The sequence below is a fragment of the Vanellus vanellus genome (genome assembly GCF_965231255.1).
Source record: "Vanellus vanellus genome assembly, chromosome: 2".
Taxonomy (NCBI): Eukaryota; Metazoa; Chordata; class Aves; order Charadriiformes; family Charadriidae; genus Vanellus; species Vanellus vanellus.
In genome coordinates, this window is record NC_138906.1 from 61709569 (window position 1) to 61735760 (window position 26192).

The 26192-nt window shown below is 42.3% G+C and overlaps 1 protein-coding gene across 1 annotated transcript in view; it reads right to left on the bottom strand.

Moving 5' to 3' along the window:
• The window catches only part of STAC (SH3 and cysteine rich domain), a gene marked incomplete at its 5' end in the record, with an annotated part of 74686 nt that overhangs the window by 21024 nt on the left and 27470 nt on the right, over nt 1-26192 (bottom strand). Inside the window, 3 exons of the mRNA XM_082479678.1 lie at nt 2029-2144; nt 3874-3955; nt 6177-6277. Of these exons, the coding sequence (XP_082335804.1) occupies nt 2029-2144; nt 3874-3955; nt 6177-6277 (299 nt within the window). The remainder of the gene's footprint in view (nt 1-2028; nt 2145-3873; nt 3956-6176; nt 6278-26192) is intronic.

A 26192-nucleotide genomic window follows, 5' to 3' on the forward strand; every position in this document is an offset into this window, starting at 1 on the left:
GCTGCATTGCTGCTTCTGCTTTGAGAAGAGCAGAGCAGCACAGAGGTGTGGACCACTGGGGAACGATCTTAGTCCCTATGCATTATGAACTGCACCTGTGTTGCTAGCTCACATGCTCTGGCGCATTTTTACCTGGGCTCTAAGGGCTCTGGGTCACGTCCCTGCTCTGGTCACTCACTGGTCAGTGCCTGCTCCTGGGTCACACATCACAGTAGTAAAGCTCCATGGCCCCATCACTTGGATCAGGATGTGCCTGCCGCTCTTTTTTATCCTTGTCTAAATCCACAGGCTGGCACTGGCAGAAGTTAGAGTTTCACATGTCTGTTTATTCGGTTCTCTAATGTTTTCTATTTTCTGTATGCTGGCACGTGTTATATTCTTTTTCAGCCTCAATACCCTGGAGAAATTCCCATAATGAACTTGCGCTCCTCATTCTACACCCACACCCCACCTAGTTACGATCAGCTCCCTAGGGCAAGCTGACACAGCATTCGTGATTTCTACGCTTGAGTTGTCACTCATAATTCACTGGAATGCTTTATTGATTTAGAAAGCAATAATTACATTTGTAGAACTTCTGTTTCAAAGTAAATTAAATAATTGAAAGAAAGAACTGTAATCACAATGCGGCAGGTGGTAGAGTCACTTTGTGTTTTAAAAAAGAATGGAAATTACCAAATTCCTTTTTAAGGCACAAACAAGGGTGGATAGAGGACATGTCACTTAACTCCCTTGCAGATTTCACTTAATTCTTGTTTAAATTTGTTTGTCTTCTTTCCCATCTGACACAAATGGACGTCTGTTTAGAGGCCACCTATACTACCTGAGTTACAGTTCAGCCATGCGAGTGATCATACATTTAAGTGCCAGGGAAATGTTGTACCAAACATAAACAGATATTAGCACAACTTTAAATTAAACGTGTGAGTATTTGTTTTGAGGCCTGGAGACCAAGTCTTATTACATCTCTGTGCCTGGTGATTTTTATGCTGAGGTGAGTGCAGGACAGATTGTCAGATAATGCGGGTCTGATTTTTAGACATGACAATGCCTCCAGTGTATTCAGGTGTGATTTTTTTTTTTGGGGGGGGGGGAGAGGAGTGGGGAGTGGAGAGGATCTCTTGGAAAAAAAGAGAGCCTCAAACATAGCTTAAGTGCCTGTTTATGAGAGATGAGAGGGTAGAAATGTTCTTTCAACACCATGAATGAGCTCCTGATCTCATGTGTCCCAGTACTGTTGAAATAACCATTTCTGTAAGGAAGAAATTGGTAATTTTTACTGTTGAACTAGGTACGGATTTAGCAAAGGCAAGGCTAAGGGAACTATCATTTTGCTTGTCATTGTCCAGATCTTCTGCCCTGGTCCTGAAGAAAGTGACTTTTATGATAAGAGAGAGTGAATGACAAAGATTAACATGAAGGTGAAAATCTCCCTGTCTGGATACATCAAGCTGAGCACACCTGCCTTTATTTGGATTTTGGAGAGAGGAGCCCAAATTTGTGATGCCTCCCTTCTGAGCCTACACTGGGCAGGAGTGGAGGTGCCAGTCCATTACCTTGTTGCAGTAGCAGTGACTTAATTTTGGCTGGGCTTGTACTGCAGACCCCGTACTTCTAAATCCAGGCTCTGAGGACTCCAACCCATCGTTATCACTTGTATGAAGGGTAAATGCCCACCATCAACAACAGGCAGGATGCATCTACTCCATGACAGTTAAACATCTCTGTTCCACTTTTATGCAGACATGCAAAATCAAAAGAACATAATTTACTTTTCCAATACGATAAAAGAAGATTATTAATTTAATTTGTATTTTTCTCTTTTTCTCAAGAGTCATCTAAAAGATACTTAAAACCTGAGTTTGCAAAAATAATGTGTCTTCTGGTCTCATTTTGGAAGCTATGAGTGAGTTTTATTTTTTTTTACAGTTTGGAATACAAGTTTTGTGAACTCTGATACAAACTCCTGTGAATAAATATCTGATGCTCCTCCAGAAATAAAACAGAGGAAAGGCGTGGGATACTTACAGAATTTCTGTTGGGAGACTCGGACCCACTTCCAGAACTGCCCTTTTTGGTTTTCTGGGCTAAAGAAGTCCCAAAGCGGAGAGTTTCGTAAACAGGGTCAACCTTATTTCCACAGGCTGCAACAGAAGGAGCAGAAAGTGCATCAATCCCTTGAAGGTATTTCTGGTCATGTTCCCACTCCACTTGGAGAAACACCTGCCTCTTTCAACTTGTTGGGGTGTACACTTAGACATAAGTCGAGAGACTATCCCGATAAAAAGTGTTTGATGAACTTGGTTGAATTGTCTTTTTCTAGTGATTTTATGCTGCCTTTCTGCTCCCATAAAGATCACACCCCCCTCATACAGGCTCTTCAGGTCCCCACCATTGCCTTGTCTCTCCTCCTGTCCTCCTTCTCTAATCACCACTGATCCTGCTTACACTGAGACAAGGAAGACAAGGTACCAGGAGGCTTTAATCCATGTTTGCTGCCTGTTCCTACCACTGACCTCTTGTATTGCTCTCAACAGTAGGTGCTTGAGGGGAAGAACCCTGAGTTGTGTCTGGGCATTCCTGTGATATGGGTGGGCCATCACCTTTACCCATCTACCCTCACAGTGCTCCTGCTTGGCTAAGGATGGCCTGGATCTTCCTTGAAAGGTACTGACATCCCCCCTGTGGGGCCATATGGGGCCTGGAGGCAGGCGTGAGTAGATACCTGCTGTTGGGAACGTGCTCCAGGTTGCTCAGCTCAGTCTAGGGGTAGCCAGAAAGGCCATCACCCCCACTGGCATAAGTCCATTCAATTTTCACTCCCACTCTCCCTCATAGCTGGGCCCAAAAGTCATCTCCCATGGCAGAGAAATGGATGTCTTCAATTGGAATGAGAAAATTCAGTTCAAATCCTCTTCTACACACTGCATTATTAGATCTCAGCCTCCCTTGCAGTACAAGGCAGTAGACACAAAGAACACAGTACGTTTGTAGCACTGTGTAGAAGGAGGGAGATTTTGGCCAAAGTACTGAGAAAATACATGGGATTTTGAATTTTACTGAGAGCAAAGCACACTTCATTTTTTAGCCAGAGTTGTTCAAAATGTTTCTATTCTGATAAAAATGAGGGTTTTTTTTTAGAAGGAGAAACTTAGATGAAATCCATGTAATTAATTTTTTTTTTTAACTGCTGGAAAAGACAAAGTAAATGTCCTCAGACAAGTAATTTTAAATTGACTGCCTACTTTTAGCTTTCATTTTTTGTACCGCCAGGCTTGCCTGGTCAGAGTACTGGTGGGGAGAAATATTTTCCAGAATCAACTCAACTTCTTCATTTCAAAATGTTTCTTTTCAAGAGTTTGGTATCACAGTGAGCAAAATTTGGTCTTGTAAGTACTTGGACAATGTGTAGATGTAGTCAATAAGGAAGAATATGAGGAAAGTAAGAAGCGTGAATGAACAAGAACAGGAACCTAGCAATGTCCCTCAAAAGCCAGACCAGTGGTTTGAATGCCTCCCACTGTTTTGATCTCTCTGTCTTTTTTCTGGTTCTTCCCAGCTCAGACTTACACCTCAATATTCTAGCGTTCCTTTCAACGTTCTACCTTGATCTCAGGTCGTTATTTTTATAAACAGGGTAATTGCTAAGAGGTAACATGTACAGGGTTTTGAGCGAAACGCACAATAAACACACCCTCTCCTCTTCCAGCTTTGTATCTTTGAAGTGGTCCTTTCCTGAGATGGCAGAAGGACATCCAGTCACTGAAAGGAGCTGGAAGGCTGCTGAGGGTAAATACCACGGCTGGAAGTCTGCCGCTGCTGTTGCAGAGCACTGCCAAAGGGAGACTGAACTGAAAAGCAATCAAAACCTACCAATAGGCATCACTTCTTTGATGCAGCCAAACTGTTCGTGAATGAGTAGTGGTGAGCTGTAGTACCGTCGAAATCCCTTTGGCTGGAGGGAGAGAAAGCAAAATCAAGTGAAGTGCACTGCTGCCACGATTGATGTAGTAGAAATAACCTCAGCTCTTCGGCTAATGGTGTGGCAGTGTGGCGAGGCTGGAAATTTGCCTCCTGTTGTTAAGTCACTGTAGGGTTTAGAAATCAAGGATTTATTTGATTTTTCTCCTGGAAAAAACAATTTCCCGTATTTATGTGGAAGGAGGGGCTCATTTTCAGCTCCCCTTTTTCTTTTGTCTTACACAAAAGCAGCACTAATTAACTGCAGCAGAAATGCTGAATCATTAGAGGTTCTGGGAAGTTTCCCTCTCCCTTTCTTCTTATGTAATATGAATTTGCATTGTTTTGCATTTGCTAAAGATGCCACTATCCTTTCCCACCCTAACTCCAAATCCTCATGTTCTCATGTATGCACTTTGAAACCCAAGGAATTTAGAGCCTTTCTATAGGTTTTTCTAGGACTTGTTGCTGACTGACTGCAGCTTCCATTGCTTTTTGGTCTTGTAAGGTCAGAAAACTCCCCGAGCCCTCACCAGATAACCCCTCAATGTCCATTTGTGGAGAAATGCACTATAGCAATTCAGGGTATACCATTAACGAATACCACATTATGGCCAATAATGGTGCCCTATGCCACTCTAAAACCCATTCTTAGAAGATTAAACATTTCCTGTTACCTCTCTGTTTACTATCATCTCTGCTAGCAAATATCTCAGGCAAAGGCTGAGTACCCAAAATGAAGGTGCTAACATCTAAGTCTTTGGAAATACACTTCAAGGTATTTGGGATTCACAAACGGTCTCTCAGATGAGAACTTCCAGTCACAGTGAGAAGTGGAAAAGCTTCATGGAGTTGTGCGTGTGTTTCCATATCCTATGTTCAGAAAACTTCAAAAAATGGTAGAAAACTAGTTCTTTTGCTAATGAGCTGCAGTCTAGATTGAGAAGGAATGAGGGGATTGATAAATTTGGTTTCTTAAAGGAATAAATTCTAGATTCTCCAGCCTCAGCTTGCCTCCAAACTAGATTCAGACACAATACGAGCTCATAAAGCTCCTGTGACTTTGCTAGGCTGCTTCCTGCTGTAAAGTTGGCCTCTACTTTTCTGCTTTTGTAAACTAGTGACCACAAGAGCTAGAATCAAGAAATAAGTGAAATAATTCACGTGAATTAATATTTGGCTTGTCCAAGGCTTGCAGTGAAGTCATTCACCTCTTCACAGACCAGCTTCCTATACCAGATTGCCTCACGCTAGGGTTACGACCATGGTTGAAATGCATAAAGATTTGCCTCGTGTGTATAAACAACAATAGCTTTAACTGAATACTCTTGGATAGGAAAGATCTTTCCACTGAAAGGTGGGTTTTCCAGCTTGCAATACTGGCATTTTTTTCACCATTTAACACAGTGAAACTGGTTTTAGATCTTATTTGTCTCGGGTGCCTTCAGGTTGCAGCAAATCTGAGAACATCTGAAACATGAATATATGTATTCAGTTTTCATATTCCAAATGGTCATTTTTCCAAGTACTTTTTCCAAAAGTAACTGAAAGAACCATATTCCTATAGAATTCACCAAGTTGGGCTAGAATCCTCTCAAACACAGTGTCCTGCCTTTGCCAACAATGAGAGTTTGCTGTTCAGGTGACCCAGGCACTAAGGTGCTGTGTCCATACAGGGGCGGGTCTCCTCCCAGACTCTCCTACTGAGAGATTGCTTCAAACTCTGTAGTGTCTCACTGCGAAATGTCCTTTGGTTTTCTTTTTAAGATGAATTGTGTTTTTTCTTCAAGCCCTAACAGTGGAAAAAACAATAAAACATAATTTGAGGGATTTTTCATTTGTTAAACTCCATTGAAATATTTTGACTAATTTATAGCATTCCTTGAGAGATTTACACTACAGCAAGCACAGTTTAAATTAAGGGAATTAATTTTATTATTTAGCTAAATTTGGACTAAGTCACTGTATTTTCACATCCACAAAACAGATCAGATTTGTGTTTTGCTTTTGTTCAAGTTTTTGAGTAGGAGCAACTTCTCAAATGGATAATATGGCACCACCTGACTTGACTTTTTCCGCCTCAGTAAAGGGACCTGGTGTCAGTTCTGTTAACGCACCAGCTAAATGCCAGCCAGAGGGTCAGGCACACGATGTAAATGGCTCCAGTACATGCTGGTGCCTCCCCCTGCACTTGCTGCCCTGAGCTGCTCACTTACCAGCTTGCCCATGCAACGCTGTGGTCCAATACTGTCTGCACACTTGTGGTGGATGCTCATCTTACAAGCCTTACAGCGCAGTCCATGCTTAGCGTTTGTCCCTGTGAAACGCATGGAAATGATTTCATTAGACCAAATCAATAGTTTCCATACATTTAACAAATGACCTGAAAGAACTGATGGGGAGGTCAGTTGCAGTAGAGTAAATATTGACAGCATTCTTCGCCTTGCCTACTTATTTTTCATATACAATGCATTTATCTGCATTTTCTTTACAGCTTCTCCATTTCAGGCATTTCTCCCTCAGGGTTTTTCCAAGGCTATTGCTGCCTTTAGATATATATTGGATTATGTGTTGTTGTATGATAGTCTTATCAGTGATGTCTCTGCAAATCCCTTTGCTATTTCGAAAGGGCTTGGCACGAGAGCCATGCATGGTTGCAGGAGCCCCTGAAGGAGCACCCAGTCTCTGGAGCTGCCCAGGGGAGCCAGGCCATCGGTGGAGGGCCAGTTTTTTTGGGTGAGATGTACCTCCAGGGGAGTGTGAGAGGGCTAAGCCAGCTCCCTTACCATTGCCAGCCATCGACCCAGGGACTGCTGCTCTCACCTCCCTGGGTCAGTGCTCAGAAGGTGCAGGAAGGGTTCCTTGCATGATCCTGAGCAGGACAGTGAGGATGCCATGGGTCTGACCTCACTCTCCTTCACTGGCAGCGGAAAAGTTCAGCGCTGCAGGTAGGGGAGCTCCAGGAGAAATTTTGCCTTACAGAAGTAGACTTCTCCCATGTGGGCAACAGTAGTTCTGCATTATCTTCAATGTGGACCTATTCTTAAATGACAGAGCCAAGTCTATTTGCTTCCAGGCAGGAACAGTCACTCTTATTCATGCACCCATAAGACTTCCTAAACTATGCAGAAGCAGTTAAGCCATAGCAATTCCCTTATCCCCACAGGACTGTATAAAGTAATGAGTAAACAACGTGTCAGTTCGTTATCATCTACTGTGAGAGTGAGTAAGAAACAAGGTAGTAAAAAAACCCAAAAAAACTCTTGACATTTTAACCAGCCCTCATTAGTCAGACGTAATAGGAATATTAGTCAGAAGGATCCTACATCTGAAAGTACTCCTGTAGCTCTCAGTTATTTGAGTAGTCAACGCCATATACATGCCGCTGACTTCATGCAGTGAAACTCTAGGTCTGAAAGAAGCACTTCAGGGAAGGGGTCATCAGGTCGATAACAAAACCCGAGCCTTGATAAGACCGTTTTCAGCGGAAGAGGTCCCTGAAGTTGCCGCTTTCAAGCCAGATAGAGGCAGGTTGGAGGAGCTGGGGGGCAGTTGCAGTGAGTCAGGCTCAGATGTTTCACTTGTGCGCTTCTTGTACGACAAGGAACTGACATCCTCCCTGCCTTCCTACTGAGCCTGCTGGAGAAGTGGGGAGCGAATGGAGTTGAGTGTGGGGCGCACCCTGGAGACTCCCATCCAGTGGGGTCGGTGCCTGCTCCCTGCTTGTTGCCTGCTCGGCTCCTTTTGGCTGATCCCATGCACAGTGCCTCACTGCTTGGGTACGTGTAGATGTCCAGCCTCATTCCCGGGGTCTTTTTTTTTCTAGTAAACACGGGATTTACTAGAAGAACACATCCTTGTTTGTTTGTTTATTATTTTTCTGCATGGTTGCACTTGGATTACTGTGCTGTGAGGATTTGTTCAGTTATAGTTCCTTTACAATAACACATACTCAAACCAATATTGACTTCTGTGGCTTTGTGCTTTTATTACTGATGATGAAATGCTGAATCACCCTTCCTGACGGTCAACGACTGACACAGTGAGAAAACAGGATTTCCTCCACGTTTTTTTATTATATTTATAGGGTGCAATGAAAAAAAAGAAAAATGACATCATACTTTGCCTATACAACACATATTTAGAGTCGGTGCTATCACTGGATCTAATTCTTCTCTCATGTGGGTCTGTACTGGCATAACTCTTAGCTGCTTTACCAAGGTTACTCCTGAGATCCAGCTGAAAAGGCAGTCAATGTCACAGTCCTTTCTGCTGGCTGTGTTATGCTCTTCCAGCCATTTTAGTGTTAACATTACTAGCTAGATATTGGTCCTTACATGTTATAGCCATGTGATCACAGAAGATACACATTTGTCAATATAGCTGCTCATCTGAATGACGTGCAAAATGAATGCAACGTACCTGTGCTACTTTCAAAAATCAAACCCCAGCTTCTTCAGAACAGAAATCTGTGGTCATGTGAAAATGAGTAACACAATAAATGAAAAAGGAGCAACGCCATATTTCTAATGCTGAATGCCACTTGTTACCTGTGGGTAGGTAGGCAGTGGCTTCTTAGAGAGGAAAAGTATTTCAGTCACACACTTGAGTCTACAAGAAGTCTTTGGAAATCAAAATGAAATTCCCTTTAACTACCAAAAGCTTCAGTCATGACAATTCATTGTCATTCCTAACTACTTGGTTTACCGTGGGACTAGGCATCTTGGAAATAATTTGCATGTATCTCCCTGCCTCCCACTGAGGAATAACTAAAGAGCTTAAAGAAGAAGCATTTATTCTGTATTTACACTTAACTACCATTTCTTAAGCTCTGAAAATGGCATTTCTACAAGGCACAGTTTCTTTTTTCCCCAGGATAGTTATTTCTTCTTCAGTTTCTGATCTCCACCGCACTAAATCAAACCTCCGCAGAAAATCATGGCTAAGCTATTTCAAAACTGCGTGCTAGAGATTAGACAACTACATACTGGCAGCGTATCTGACCAAAAGTTCCTGAGATTCAGCACTGAGGCACAGCCACAGCTCCCATTAGGGAGAACAGATCCACATTCAGTAAAGGTGTAAATGAGACCAGGGTTTGACCCATTGCTTCACTTTTTGGCCTCCCACGTAAGCAAACTTGTTGTCTTCACAGTTGCCTGAACAGGGCTGGTTTTGGAAGGCATCCTGGTAGTTTGAAATGGGGAAAAAGTAGACAGAACATGGATCTTGCAAATAAATTACGTAAAGCTGAGTGAGTATGGTGAAAGTCCTACAGTCATGCCGGTATAAGAGAGGTATTTCACTATGCCTGAAGTAGTGGTAGAGGATATAGCAATGTGTTGAAACATTATTTGCCAATAAATTCTCCCAGAGAGCACAAGAAAGATAGGAATTTGGTCTGAACATACATTAAATAGTGGAAAATAAGTGGTGTTAATGACTAAAAGTAAAGAAGTATGATGATGACAATAGTAAAAATAATAATAATACCACCATGGGGCAGACTATTTGAGAGGAATTTGTATCATATCACTTATCTGCCATAGAGTACCAGGGCTTGTTTGAAGTTGAAAGCCTCTCTGTGGTGTGTTTATTCCCACCGGGTTAATCTTTCTGCAGATTGAAGCACGGGGAAGAGTAAGGAGAGAGTCCACATTTGAGATGGCCACAGCAGTATCTGGAAGGGGCAGTGTTCCTGCAGAAGTAGTGAAGTCTGGGACACAAAAACATTCTCCTCAGGAACTTCTGCTGACTTCTTCTCACCATACTCTGATGACCTGCAAGCCTGACCATCACTCTCTTGTTTGCTTCCTGCCCCTCCACCAAATAGCTGACAGCCTGATTGCAGCCTACCATGAGCAGATATTCCCCTATGCCAACCTTACAGCACAGCTGGAAGCTACTGGTATAAAGTACTTATTGAATTAGCACACCTGGAATCATTTCAATTTGTGGTGGATCAGAAATAGAGAAACTAAAGGCTTAGCAATTAAGCTAAACTCTGAGTACTTTAACTACATTTTTTTCTCTGGTTTTCATTCAAAGGGGTAGTAGACTAACAGCTTTGATGGAATTTTTGTTATTACCTTCAAAAAGTAATCATCCCTCTCACCCTCTTCTCCAAAGACCCTTACTAAGGTTATTTAATCAAATTGTTAAATGCTGAGCACGCCAGAACAAAGTTTCTGCTCAGTTGCGTTTTGATTGCAATCTAGGGATGTGTTTGTCAGTATTTTTATTCAAGGCACACTACTGCATTCACTGAACAGGGCAGAGCGTGTTCAAGGAATGGGCAGCTCTGTTCAATACTTCTTTTTTACTTTCATCGGTCAGTATGTGCCCTTAAGCATCATCTCTTGAGTACCGTATTAGGTGAATTCCAAATATCAGGTGATTAATAGATTCATTGGCTTTTCTACCTGTGCGCTGTCTTTGCCTCTTTATGCCTTGCAATATGAACACGTTTGCCAAAACTTGTGTGGGATGGCTCCCCTTTGAGGGACTAATGGGTAAAACTGTCAGAGGCGTCACTAATACGGCATTATTTGGCCCAGATGCTGGCATTTATGTCATAAAAATTGCAAGCTGCTAAAACTGGGGGTTTAGAATGGGAAGTACTGGACATGTATAGCTGACTCGCAGTGCCCGTAAACAAAACTGGCAATGCAGTCATGAAATTCATATAGGAAAAAACACACACACACATTTACACGTCTTCTGTGTCCTATGTATTAATGTATCTATTAATTATCTCATAGTCTGTAAAGCCAAAACTGACAAAAGAAACAGTGTTTCACTGGAAGCAAATAAGGAAATTTCATGTCAGGATACCTGAGTAGCTCTTAAATAAACTTACAAATGAGGTGCTGCCACAGTCATTTTCTTCAGATATCAGCTAATGCATCCAGACACCTGGCACTGGAAGGACTCATTGTTTTGAGAAGAAGGTCATGTTTAATAATGCCTTGCTAGAAATACTCTACGACTGGGTCAGCTCCCATTTGAATATCTAAACAAGTGGCGAGGTTTTCCAGAACAGACAGGGAAAATTGAATCTTAACCTGTTCTCATAATGTGACCTTAAATACTACCAAAAGGACACACTGCATCACTTTTGTAAATCTGAGCCTTTTTTGGAGGAAGCCTAAATGGAAAGAGAACACCTCAATATAGGTGAGTGGAAAAGATTTGGAGGCAGAGAGAGACAGAGGAGACAGGGCAGAATTTGATTCCAAGTCTTTATGTCTGTCTCTCCTATAAAAGTAATTTAGAAACCACTCTGCATTTCAGGAAAGTGACAGCTATCCTAAGGAATGCAAATGAGAACTATGTTTGTCACACACATGCAAAAGGAACCTTTATCATCCTCTTGGCCAGCGCAGCTATGGCCGCAGCACTCTTGGCTGATGCTTTTTGCCTGTTGTTTCAAAACTCAACGTAAGATTAATAGCTAGAGAGGGAGAACGAGCCCTGTAGCCTGGAGAAATTTGAAAGAAAACTGCAAATGTTGGTAACAATATGACGTTATGCCGACTGTATAAAGATAACTATATTAGGCGCTTATGCTAAAGTGAAAAGAAAAAAAAGAGAAGATAAAAAGACTTAGGTCTATAAAAGAGAGAAATAAGAAGGGAAAGAGACACAGAGAGTATGTCACCTCCAGCTAATCCAGCTATGACCCAACCACTATTTTTTATCGTTTCGGCTGAGAGGAACATGCCAGTCAGAAATTGTTTTGATTTAAAACTTTAATAAATAAATACATTTAAAATTACATATTTTCCATAGAACTTCAACTTCTACTGTGGGAGGCTGATAAAAATAACGAGTGCCGTGCCCCTTTCTCCCCAAGTGCATTTGCAATTGTCACCAGAAAGCTGTCTCCATGCCAGAATTTATGGGAAATGGAGAATTTTAAGCAAGCTGGGCCAGTATTGTAGCAGTGAAGGGTTTAGGAGGTCACCATAGAAGGAGAAAGAAAAGTCCCTGAAATGGCACTGGTGCCCCTGCAGTCACCTCTAAGCCTTTGCACAACGTCCTTTCCTGTCCCTGTCTTCATTTTTAATTAATTGGTTTTGCGTAAAAGCTCTGACGCTGAAAGGGAGACTATTTTTAAAAATTCCTCTATGGCTACTTCCTGCCCCTGCAGCTGGATGCTGCTAGACAAGCGCTCGCCCTCCTCCTTCCCCTGCTCTGCCTCAGTCAGGAGCTGCGAGTAGATCAGAGAATGACATTTTCCACGCAGGACATCCACACCTTTAAAGTTAAAAATCTTGAGCCTAATTCCCCCAAATCATTAGGTTTGTAAGGCTGAGCTGGGCATCCCTTTGCTTACCCATCCTTGGCCTTCAACCTCCTTGGGTGCCACCCACCACCTCGAGAATTGCCCCCTTTCTCTGCCCTAGTACCCCTCCCCCTTCTTTTTCTTCACTGATGTTGGGACCCCTTCGCCTGCGCCAGGTGGCATCGTGGAGATGACAGGGGTGCAGATGCTCATTTGGTCATCAGGTGAACTATAGATCAAAGCCTGAACCCTGATTTCCCCAGCCACCCTAGATGGCCAACCGCTGGAAGTCACTGCCGTCTGATGCCTGATTGATAATTCAAGTTGATGGATGCACAATTGCCAGGTGCATTGACTGATACACAAATATTCACCTCACATAACGTTACCGGTACTGTTAGCAATCCTCCCATTGGACTTTCCGCTGCTAAATATGGGACTGAATGGATTGTTCAAAAAATTATTAAAAAGAGGACATAATAATTTTGTGGTCTATTCTGTATTGTTCCTAACTGGCCCACAGATAAATGTATTATGGCAGCTCATGGCATTATAATTTTGATGATTCAAAAGGATCAATTTTCCTTTTTTAAGGAGATGAAATGGCACTTTATGGATACCCTTCTCTTTTGACCAGGCTAGATAGGCTACACTTAATTGAACACTGTGGCAAAGGTACCTTATGCACAAATAACAGATGTGTAAGATGAAAAAGTTCAAAGCATACAGAAAAAACTAGGCAAAAATCTTGTTTAGGCAATTTTTCATGAATAACGGCAGCATGGGATTGACTTTGAAGGTTTTACTCTTTAGTAAGGGTTTGGGGTTTTTTTTTGTGTTGTATTTTGTTTTACAGTTAAATCTGTCAGTTCAAAATGTGCAGAGTTGTGGGTAGGTTAAATCAGTAGCTCCTTGGGATGGGGGTACACTGTGCAGGGATGTCCAATAACATGCGGGAGCTAGAGGAGGAACCCTTCCATTTGGAACTGACACCTTGACTGATTGGAGCATCCCATTCCCCTGAGTCCACCTTGTGTCGGTCAAAACCAAATGGGGTGTGGGGTTGGTCCAATTTTGTTCAATATATTCATTAATGACCTGGATGAGGGGACAGAGTGTATCTTCAGCAAGTTTGCTGATGATACCAAACTGGGTAGGGTGGCTGACACCCCAGAGGGCCGTGCTGCCATCCAGCGTGACCTGGACAGGCTGGAGAGCTGGGCAGAGAAGAACCTAATGAGGTTCAACAGAACCAAGTGCAGGGTCCTGCACCTGGGGAGGAAGAATGCTAGGCACCAGTACAGATTAGGGGCGGACCTGCTGGGAAGTAGCTTGGAGGAGAAGGATCTGGGGGTTGTGGTAGACAGTAAATTATCCATAGCCCAGCAATGTGCCCGTGTCGCCAAAAAGGCCAATGGAATCCTGGGCTGCATAGGGAAGAGTGTGGCCAGTAGGTCGAGGGAGGTCATTCTCCCCCTCTACTCTGCACTGGTGAGGCCACAACTGGAATACTGTGTCCAATTTTGGGCTCCCCAGTTCAAGAGGGACAGGGAACTGCTGGAGCGAGTCCAGCGAAGGGCAACTAAGATGATTAAGGGCTTGGAGCATCTCCCTTATGGAGAAAGGCTGAGAGAGCTGGGACTCTTTAGCCTGGAGAGGAGAAGGCTGAGGGGAGACCTTATTATGGCGTACAAGTATCTAAAGGGTGGGTTGAAGGAGGATGGAGCCAGGCTCTTCTCAATGGTTCCCAGTGACAGGACGAGGGGCAATGGGCACAAGTTAGAACACAGGAAGTTCCGTTCAAATACACGGAAACAGTTCTTTACGGTGAGGGTGACAGAGCACTGGCACAGGCTGCCCAGGGAGGCTGTGGAGTCCCCTTCGCTGGAGATTTTCAAGACCCGCCTGGATGCAGTCCTGAGTAATGTGCTCTAGGCAATCCTGCTTTAGCAGGGGAGTTGGACTAGATGATCTCTAGAGGTCCCTTCCAACTCTGATAATTCTGTGATTCTGTGATTCTGTGAGAAGCTGGGACTTTTATCTTTATGTTCTGTAGAATAGGACTTGATATCCAACCATGGTACCTGTCCTGCCAAATTAATAAATTTTAGATTATATGTCACTGAGAGGTGTGGATCTCTTTCAGTGCCTACCCCACCCAATTTCCCCATAACAATGTGCAGTGTTTAAATAGCAAGAAAAGTTGCCTTGCATGTAGGCAGGCTACAAAACAGTGCATAAATTAGAATTGACTTCCTAGTGACACAGTTTTCTTTAGAAACCACACGCTGAGAAAAAACTGAGGCAGTAATAGGCAGCTTTTTCTTCAAGGCTGTTACAGAGAAGAAAAATATCCCTGCTAAGATAAAGTCCTTTCTAACTTCATGGTTTTAAATCATACATATCAGCGAGAGGAAATGCCTTTATTCCTCTTGCAAATCAACTCCGTAACTCCCTGACAAAGAACTTCCAATGCTGCCAGATCTTTTATTCTGTGGTTCAGGAACAATGAGACTTACTTAAAAAGCAAATAGGCCTTTCCTGTCTTTTGGTGAAAAAGTGATTCTCATTCTTGATGGCTGGTGATCAGAAGAGGATGAAACTCACTGCCCTGTGCTGAAAAATTTGGCCACACTAGGTTTTTCTGCAATGCACTTTTCACATATAGCAGCTTTGCTATAAATGTCTGTCCCTGAAAGGAAATATCCACCTCCGTACTTCTTAAAATATCATCTCAGGTTTTTGATCATCTAAATGTTAATTAAGATGCTGGAACACCACGATAAATAAACAGCTAACTATTATTGAAAGAAAAAGTCTCAGTCCTCTAAAAACCAAACACGATAAATCGTATCTAATGTTCTTTGCTCTAAACGAACTGACACCGATATCTCAATACCTACTTTTCTACACAATTTTCTAGAAAATTTGCTACACTGCTGAGCCTGTGCTTGTAGATCTTTGCACCGGGTTGCTTTGCTGAGAAGGAAAATAGCTCAAAGAAGATAGGCGTAGTCTTGCCTATGGGAGGTGATGCTGAACTGCTCCAGAGACTATGATGGTACCAGAGCTGAACAGAACAAGGGAAGATGGAGGAATTAAACCTGGCGTGGTGTCCCAAAGGAGGACAAGCAGAGATCAGTGGCTGATCTTGGTCTCAGTAATATTAGTAAACATAGTGTGTTCGGTAACTCTTCCTGAGATGAAGGCGATAAAAGTCAGATTTCAAACAAGATCTCCATGTTAGCAGGCTTGGGTTATTTGTACCCATGTTCTTACATGTGTTCAAATGAAAAGCCATCCAGTTACAGCCTTTTTTGCGTGTGTTTTGAGACACTTTGAAAAAGCAGTTGAATTTTGTAAGGTTGTTTATATGTGCCGAAACCTTGATCTTTCAAGGGCCTTGTACCGTTATAGAGGAGTTGAAAAACAGAAAACCAGTATCTGAACAAACACTAGGCTGCAAAATGAAAAGCAGGGCTCTGGGCTTGCTGAAAACGTGGGAAAAAGGGTTACAGAGCGAAAAACCAGTCTCCCCTTAGAAAAGGGATTTAATATCCTCTCTGCTCTGCTAATGGATTTTTAACATTGCCTGTTGCTTGCAGAGCTCCATTATCAATGGGCTCGAAATGAGAGGCTGCTCTGTGCCAGCAGATTAGGACAATCAATTAGGACTATAAAAGGTTTCGTTTAAAAAAAAAAAAAAACAAAACAACACCCTGATATGTAAATAGCCAGTTGCTCTCTGGCCTTCTGCTGTTTCAAACTTACTGAGGTTTTTGGCTCTTTCCTCCTGTAGCAAAAACGCTCCCTCATCAGTGCAACCTCCCGGCGTTGTTCCTGGTCTCTGTTAGCACGGACTGACTGGCAGCGCCTGCAGCGATGGGTCTCGCACGTGGAATGCTGACGTGTGACTTACCATGGCCACGATTCCTCTCCCTCCCTCTTTTGCCCATTTCACAGCAGCTAGTGGTGGAGCTGGAAAGTGGAGCAACAGAAGATAACTCCACCAAAAATCTAGTGCATGGTCAGCAACTGGCCACACACAGGCTTCTGCTCCAAAGCCATTTCTTCCCTTGGATCACACGTAGCAGAGGAGGACTTCATCAGAAGCTACAGGTGTGACTGACAGCGTGATTTGCTCAGACTAGAGATGATGCAGGTCACCCCTGTAAGTAACTGCGTAGTTATACCAGTTTGGTGGGATCAGTTTTCAGGTAAGTTATTTTTACAGTTAGTCACAATGTGTTGCTTGCTTACAGAATTTTACAATCACTTTTTGTAACAAAGTGTTTCAGTTTCTTTTCCACAGCAGTTTTGAAAAGAAAAAAAGAAATGGTAAAAGTGAAAAAACATTCAAATGAAACCTTTCAACCCAAGTGCAATTTTTTTTCAAATTTCTCTTTTCCAGAAATACTTTCTGATTTCAGTGAAATCACACAAGTTGGGCAGAAAAACTCTTTTGTTTACTACTGTCATCTACTCAAAGAACAATGTCAGCCTTCAGTGTTATAACCTGAGAGAATTTAGTACTTGACATATAGCAGTGCTGGCCTAAAGCACACCTACAAGTACACTTCCACGTGGCATCAATTATTGTTTAAATGAATAAGAAAAACTTCCAGAAAATGATTTTACAGAAGTTTCTGCAGCTCAGAAATGCAAAAAGAGTATTACTTGCCTGGGGGTCAATCTGGGGAGTGAAAAATAAGGGCATTAAGCTGAAATTTTACTTTATTTCAAAATATTTAAATCATTAAACCAAAAATACCAAAAATCTGCTTTCTAAGATTTTGTCTGTCAACAGGAAAAATTCAATGCATCACTTATAAACTGTCCACAGTTAGAAAGTTTTTGCATTATCTGAATTCACTCTTGGTTCAAGTAGGAACAAGCCAAGCCAACTCAAGCCATAGCTTTTTTCATCTGTACATGTGGTTTGCAGCAGCATGACTACGTGGTTTGTTGGCCAAAATCCTTAATTAACGTAGACCATGATTGTCACTACTATTAGAGATAAGGAAACCCACAGGGGTAGCAGTAAGCTCGGTAGCTACAACTGCCTGGCCTTGCACAATGATATAACCTATAACAAAAGTGTAGCAAAATCCATCAGATAACTTTGCTTTTAGAAAAATTATTTCCAGTGCAACAGACCTGTTGGTGGGAAGTCACTGAAGTCATGATTTGGAGGGGTGGGGAGAAAAAAACAGCAGAGCAGTGTGTCAGAAGGCACAGTCCATAGCTGGATGTCACTGACAGACAGCTGGGTCAGTACACGTATTCAGATTTAGGAGCAAAAAATAGCTGAAATTGTGAACACGAGCAGGCAGCAGATAACTGTATGTGTGTGGGGGGGTGAATGTCTGAAAGTGAACCCTCAGACAGGAGTCTGCTACTTGCAAGCTGCAACAAGTATGGGCTGCTTGGAAATTTTGATAAAACTTTGACTAAACAAAAGTGATGCATCCCAAATCCTCTAATTAATAAAGAGACAGGAGACCGACCCACTAGTTAAGAGGTTGATCATGCATTGTTCTTATGCACGTACACAGTTTAGACTGGAGGAACTGGGAGCCTGGTTTCCAGAAAGAAGATCTGGTGCCAAGATATGGGTTCCTGAAAGGAAGAAGTGGTCTTGGAAAGAAGAAGGGAGCCCAGAAAGAAGGTGGCGAAGATCCTGGCCTGGGGAGAGATCTGGGAAATGGGGGAAGATCCTGGAGATGAGAAAGCTATGGACATCAATGCCAGGAGATGCCCAGGGACCTCGGCCAGTGGCACCTGAGATGGGTAACTGCAAGCAGTATCACAGCAAGAACTGACACGACTTTCTGCCCAAGCTTTCCAGGCCAGCAGTGACCTCCCTGCAGGGAAGGGGAGACCCGGGGAATGAAATGCTGTAGGGGAGGGAGGGATTGAGCAGGTGAACGTGAGAAAGAATAAGGAGGGTAAAACCTGTAATGTCACTAATTCTTCAATAAAACCTGGTATCCAGAGCCTCCCCACATTGGCATTTATGCTTTCTCACCCTTGACAAGAGCTCAGCCTCATTTTTGATTCCTTGGTTAAGAAACAGCTGAAATTTCCAGACGGGGCATTTTGAGAGAGCATCTGTGAGAGATGCACCCAAACCCCATCAACGTCTTAAGTGTTGAATTTTCTGTTGCTCTTCAGAAAAATCTCTCTTTCAGCTAACAAAGAGTTTGTTGCCCTTGGAGAACGCCACTAAGCAGTTCAGTCTGCCAGAACGTGTCATCAGCTTGTTACGGAAAACAACTGCTCATCAGAGGCTATTGCTCATCTGCTGCTCTCCATGAGAAGCCATCCTGTGTCCTCCCTTCCAGTGCCATTTGAGACCCGTCATTCTCAGTGGCTGTTTATCCCATTGTGGATAGAGTGGGATAGAGTTAATTTTCTTCACAGTAGCTGGTAAGGGGCTATGTTTTTGATTTGTGCTGAAAACAGTGTTGATAACACAGGGATGTTTTCATTATTGCTGAGCAGTGCTCACACAGACTCAAGGCCTTCTCTGCTCCTCTCACCACCCCACTGGGAGTGCACAAGAAGCTGGGAGGGGACACAGCTGGGACAGCTGACCCCAACTGACCGAAGGGATATTCCATACCATATGACATCATGTTCAGCGATAAAACCAGGGGGAAGGTTGGTGAGGGGGTTGCTGCTTAGGGACTGGCTGAGCATTTGTTTGTTGGTGGTGAACAATTGTTTTCGTTTGCATCATTTGTCTTTCTTGGGTTTTATTTCTCACTCTTTGTTATTTTCCTTTTCATTATTATTATTATTCTATTTTATTTCAATTATTTAACTGTTTTTATCTCAACCCATAAGTTTTCTCACTTTTACCCTTCCGATTCCCTCCCCCATCCTGCTGGGGGGAAGTGAGTGAACGGCTGCGTGGTGCTTAGTTGCCACCGGGGTTAAACCACGACACCCATCCAGAGGTTATGAATAGAAAATGGACTTCCATGCTCAGCTGTGTTGAGGGACTAGATTGAGCAAACCAGACCAAGCACCCTAGCGTAACCATTCTATTTGCTAGCTGTAACAAGCTGCAAGACAGACATCTCACCCTGCAGCGTAATAGACGTGCAGATGAACCCATGATGATGCCAATCTGCTGTGCCTGGGTTTACAGAGGAAGGCAAAGTGGTGGAACAAAATGAGGCTGCACGTAGCAGCCTCTCATTTCAAGCCCATCGATGATGGAGCTCTGCAAGTAACCAGCAATGTTAAAAATTCATCCCTCTGCTTCACAAAAAAAGACCTGGGGCAGCACAAAGTCTGTCTGGAGAGTTTCATGCGCCACACATCTTGGGATACGAAAGACTGCTACACTTCTGAGAGGTGCAGCTAGAAAACCAGGCAATATTGCTACTGCAAATACAAGTTTGTATTTGCAGTCCCTCATCAATACACCGAATCCTCATTTGGAAGGATCTTCCTGTGCATTAAATCTACAGCCTTTCTTTTGTGATTGCTGAGGAAGCCAATCAGTAACATACTGGCTATGACGTTGTAGCTCACTCTGGCTCAGGGATTATACTAGCCACATGCCATTTCCTCTTTTGGCTGGGAAAGTGGAATTGTTGTGGGGAGTCGGGGGAAGATATAGCCACCATTTTTTTTTTCTTTTTTTCTTTTTCTTTCTTTCTTGCTTCCAACCCTTCTATTAAGCAGGAAATAATCTAGTGGTCAAAACAAAATATATCAAGATGTTCAAGATCACTGCCTGCGTGTGGTAAAGGAAAGAACAATGTAATCACAATTTTCAACTGCAGAGCGTGTCTTCAGAATTAGAAGTCAGGGTCAGGAATCCATGTGTGTGCAGCATCCTTCAGCACGTAAGATAAACTTACGCCAAAGAGGAAAAAGTTATAGATTGTGTATACTTGGAAAACTAAAATTTAGGTAGAGAAGATAATTGCTGAAGTTGCATTTACTTGCATTCATATTACCAAAGCAGAAAGAGCACGTAATGCTCCATGTAAACCGCAAGAATCATTGCTCTCTGAGGCATCCTTCCATATTAAGGACAACAACAAGCAACTGTGGGTAGGCATTTTACTCTATATGATGGCAATGGTCTGTTTCTTGCAAAAGCATTTCTGCCAATTGCCTCCCTTTATGGCTTCTGCAACTCACAGTAAGGTGAAGCTCCTAATAATTTCCCTTCTAGAGGATGCTTTTGTCAGCTATATGGCAATGTAATTATCCACATAACAGTGATACTTTGGTAGACAAAGACTCTAAGTAGAAAAATAATGTTTTCACTACAAGGTCAGCTTCAAAGAAGATGCATTTAAATTGCTTATTGAAAACACCCAATGTCCCATATGAGCTCAAGAAAAGTACATAGCAGGACATAAAAAAAGAAATCTTGTATTCCGCTTCATGCCTAGGTCTTTAACAAACCTTAAGCTTACAATTATGTTCTTCACTAGGGCTGATCTCAGGAGCAATGGTCACTACCGAGTAGGGTGTTCGGTGTTTTTCAATGTAGTTTTTGGACAAAAATCATCTTGGCTAACATCACATTAAAATACTGATTGTTGATGTGCTGGAAATTTTTATTGTTTTCCATCTAATTAGGCAGCAAATGTTGGTCAACATCTTTAAAGTCTCTTTTCACTGAGGATTAACTGCAGTTTCGTGTTAATAGCAATTTCCCCAAAATTACAGTGAGCTTGAAAATTATCTAGTAACAAATGTTACAAATGCTTGATGCTGTTCAAGGACAAATTAGAATTTAAAATATATTTCCACCCTCTTTTCTTGGCTAAGCAGTTCCTGATTATCCAATTTACTGATAACATTCTTGCCTCATCTCGGAGGAGGAAGCCCTCCCAGAGGATAAACAGACTAAATATTTGCTTTTCAATGTTTGCTTTAAAGTATGTTTAACTCTTTATTACCGAAGAAAAATAGTAATTGCATGCAGGGATGATGTGTGTCCCTCTGTAGCTACTTTACAAATGTGGGGCTGAATGAATTGGATACTCTTTGTCATGCTTATTAAAAATAGGAGACATACTGATGGAGCACACCTATACGGTGTGTACCATATGTGTTTCTACCTCTTTACATCTGTTCATCCCCATTTTCTGTAATTTTAATAGATGAACTATCCACTTTCTGGAAATTTTGCAGAGTCCAGATGCCTATACCTGCTGAGCCTATAACTGCACACTGTATGGTTTGATTAAGGTAGTACCTAACTTCCTAATTCCAGAAGGCTTTTGTTTAGCTCTTCCTACAGGGCTCCTCTCAAAAGTGGGAAGGTCTACACTTATGCAGAGTTATTAACTCAAGAAAGAAATCATAGGAGAAGCCAGGTTCTATTTCAAGCTAATAGATACATTAAAATTATTATTTTGCATCATTTTTTGGCAGATGCATGTTAAAAAATACAATGGTTTTTTTTGCTCTAAACCCCAGCATAGCAGGTCAGAGAGGACTGAAGTAATTCTCACTCACACCAATTCTCACAAGTGCTAGACTATTTAGGTACCCAAAGCCATTCAGCATCAACTGGAGTGAGAACCCAAGTCTAAACCCAGGAGTGGGTTTACTGGACAGAAGGAGGAGGGAGAGACAAGGACGTTAAGCCATTTAGTAACATATGGGATGGCACCTGGTACCAGTCACTGACAAGGTTACACAACTGCCCCTTTTCCTTACAATCAAAACCAAAGGAGGCTGGATTCAGCTGCTTTTGAAAACCCCTTTCTATAGGGAAACGCTTTTCCCTCTTATATTAATAATAAACAACATTCACACACGCTATTTTATACTGCAATTTTCTATCACCTGGCAAATAGATCTGGGAAGGCTCAGCTGCAACTGCACAGGCCCACTTGAGAGGTGGACATGAAGCCACCTCCACAAGCTGCTCCAGGAGCATCTCCTCCTCACTGGCAACTCTTCACCCTTCTCTACAGGGTACAACTCCCATGCTGATGCAATGGCAACACGAATCTCTTCCCCCAAGGTCATCTGGGCTAGGAGATGCTAGAGAGACTGGGAAGAGTGGAGGGCAGGGTGAACACTAAATGAATAACATTATTTTTCCCTTTATCCTGCAAGACAAAAATAAAAGTGCCTTTTTTTTTTTTTTTTTTAAAGAGCTCTGGAGGAGTCCTCCAAACTACCATAGCCTTGGAAACACAGCTTCAATTACAGTCATGCTTCCCAGGAGTACTTCTACTTTGTCTAGCTGCCAAGCAGTGGTGATCAACCTGTGACCATTCATCACATCCTCGTCTACCTGGATAATGCTGAATAAAGGCAGGCTTGGCTCAAACCAGAATGCCTACTTAATGGAGTGAGACAGCAAGCTTAAAAAAAGTCAAGAATATTCTTTATGAGGGAGCTGATAAGACTGGAGGCAGAAAGCACTGTGTCATAGTTCCTGTGAAATTTTGCTATATTTAATAAACATACACATAAATTACAGTTATATAAACACTTCCTCAAACTATGGAGTGTTTCCATTACTTATTAGTTGCAGTTACTGATAGTCTAAGAGAAGAGGTTCAGACGTAGCAACTATCAAAAATGGGGGACCAAAGCTCCAATCCAGACCTCTTTTGTTCCTTCATTCCTGTATTTGAAAAGATGGGCCAATTTATCAACTTTGAGCCTAGCTTTACGGAGGATGTTGCATTACAGCCTTGGGGATAAAAGTGGTTGAAAATTCTAGTAGCCACAGCAACGCAGTGAAATAAAGATATACGGGCTGCTTTTAAAAGATGTGGCCATAAAGAATTATTCATGGCACTTTGTTCATTGTTTGAACGACTCCAGAACGACTGGCTAAACCAGAACAGACCGTGGTAGGAGTGAGTCAATACTGAAGGGATAGCACAATTTCACTGCTTAAGCACTGTTGATGAGTAGACTGGAAGTAAACTGTACTAGGAGTTTATTATTGGTTTTATCTTTTTGCTTGCTTGTTTCTACAGGTTTCTCTGACTGAAACCTAGCTAGTTCCCTGAGAAGGCAAGTACCAAGTTATTTACCTCCCGAGCTGCAAAGGTCTGCACAATCTGCATCCAAACCAGAAACGTGATTGACCTGACCCCAGCTATAAATGCATATATCTCAGATACCTAAGCCAGCGATGGCATGATCCTGAAAGACCTGTTTTTGACTACTATTGGACATTGCAAACCACAATTTGTTTGGTCTTTCTGAAAGTTTGTGGCCCTCTAGCATGTCTTTCCAGGCAAAGGCACCCCAACAAGTATGCCAATAAAACAGGCGGTTGGTCAAAATTCTGTGTCAGAGTTAAGGTGAAGCACGGAATGAAACTTCTAAGAACACTTTTGAAACACAAGGAAACAACAATGATGTTAAAAATGAACAGATATTTCTTTTAAACACAGCTTTAAAGGATTGACTTTAAAGTCAGCTATTTTTGAAAGCAAAGTGGCTTACTTTTTTCTACACTACTTATATTTGACTTAGATGGGAATACATTAATTGCATGTAATATGCTTGGAATGTGTGGAAAAGAAAATTTTTTCCATGTGAGTCAGCACAGGAAATGAGCTGCAAATGAGTAAAACGTTGAGAAGTCTACAGATGGAGTTTTTTTTAAAAATACACAATGTTTTCCAAGAGTAGATTACTGACATCATGTTTTCTTCAAGAGTCAAGTATCACAGAGATGGCTGATGACACACCAGAGATGGAAGAGGAGCAAGAACTTAATTCTGATCAGCATAGCTTAAGACTGTAATCTGATGCAATATCAATTTAACAGTTTCTGTCTTTGCTGGTGCCAGGTAGTTTTGCCTCCCCTTATGGGCCATTGCAAAAGCTTACCACATCCTTGCTAAACACGGAAAATGGTAGGTAACACAAAGCAAACTCAGAGGTGTTCTGACTTGATTGTCTTTCACCGTGATGTAAAATAAACAAAGCAGTGTCTTCTAAATAATGATCTAGTGATTCCACAAGATACTTCGATTTTCAAAATTTTCCCTTGCTGAGGTTAGATATTAAACTAGTAATAAATGCTACTAGTAAGTACATCAAATGAATGGGTTCCTAAGAGTCAAACTGCGAGAGGATGTTCATATTTAGGAAAATATGTAACCCACCACGGAGCTGAATCCTCACTCCTAAATTAACCAACACTTGGAGCCCACAGAGGCAGTGAGCAGCAGAAAGGAGTAGTCTCCTCCAGCATACTATTGATTTGCTCTGAAATGACGTGAATGACTACTATTGACTTCAGTATTAGAACTGATGATTGTATTGGAGTATTTGATGCTGTAGGAAGGCCCCATTAATGTAAAATGGATCCTCCACGCACTCCTCAGAGCTCCCTTGAATCTGAAATTTTCACCCTTCTTTCATTTGGCAGAAAACTACTGCTTCTCCATCAAATTTTCCTTCTGTTTACCGAGGTGGAACTATAGCCCCAGTCCAGCCCACTTAGTAGGAACACTTCGACTCCTATCTTTAATGTGAGGTATGAAGCACAATATTAATACCGTTTTCTCCGTTTTGAAATCAAAGCAATAAACAGGGTTTCTTTTGAATATGTTGCATTGCACTCTGGGATGCATGAAAAGGATGTGAATGAGTAAGTTTGCATTATACCGATCCTAGTAAACATCTTCCTCTGAATGCTGAAACCAATTACACGTATTTGGTCTTTATCTTATGACTGTACTTCTGTCAAATGAACAAACAGGCACACGTGCTGCATCCCAAAGGCAACATTTGGCTCATAGTGCCTAACAATTAAAGAGGGATGATGCACATATTTTTTGTAGGAAGATAATGTTTCACGTTCCCTTGCTTTAATTTTGCTGTGAAAAGAGCAGCGCAGGGAGCCTGCTGCCTCTGCTTCAAGTGTCCTGTTCGCTCTGAAGCTACAGACAGATTCTGCCACGCCAGTGAGACTGAAGCGCGTACGGCACATTCATGCTACGCACAGTTCATCGTGCTGCCCCGTACCAAACAGCTGCTCAGTTCATGGATCAGAGAGCCATTTAAGGTGAACCTGGAATCATTCTTGGTGGCAAAATTGAAACCATCTAAAGTCAAGCCGGGATTTTCCTGGACTCTTTCCCCCAGTCTTCAAAACATGTATCTGTCTTTGCCTTTATTGTCATCAATGAGGAATTTAAAGCCATAGACTCATTACTCTCAAATGTCACTGCCTGTGAAAAATGCAACTAGAGAGAACAAATAGGCTCCATGTTGCAAGTGTAAAATCAGAGTCCCTGCACAGAAGTGAATTTTTTTCGGTCTGCCTTTGGGAGCAGGCTTGACACGGTTTCCTGAAAAGCTGCCTGTTTTGCTTCACTATCCCCATAACCAACAGTTGCACAACTTATATGGATTAATTGAGCTGCAAACAGTAACATCCATATCTCCTGTGCTGTTTAAAATACAATACAGCGAAACCAGGCATGACTGCAGTAAGGATCAAAGAGAGAGGATTACAGGAATGGAGTAGATGTCTGTCTGAGAATCAGGGCATCTAGACTCTAAGGCATTATAAGGTAAAACTCTTAACATCTTTTCTGCCATACCTCCCAGCAAAGACGAGCTGGAGGAGGTCAGAGCAATTCACCTGACTCAGCCTGCTGACAGACAAAATAGGTCGCATTAGCTTCTTCAGCAATTATGAAAGGCTTCTTTCTCTAATGAAGTGGCCAAGATACAGAACAGAAAAGGGAAGCCCTCAGAGGACAGAAAAGAACAGAAAAAGTTCAGAAGGCAGGTGGGGTTAAAGCTGATGTTTTTGAGCCTACAGCCATGCTTCAGGACTTTTCTACCCCAGGCGGGACGCAGATTGCCCAGCAAAGGAGAAGGGCACGGGTGTTTATGAACTGGAGTTACTCCCTGCAAAGTTTGCTGCCAGTAATAATCCATCTTGAGCAGCAGTGTTTTGAAAGAGTATTGC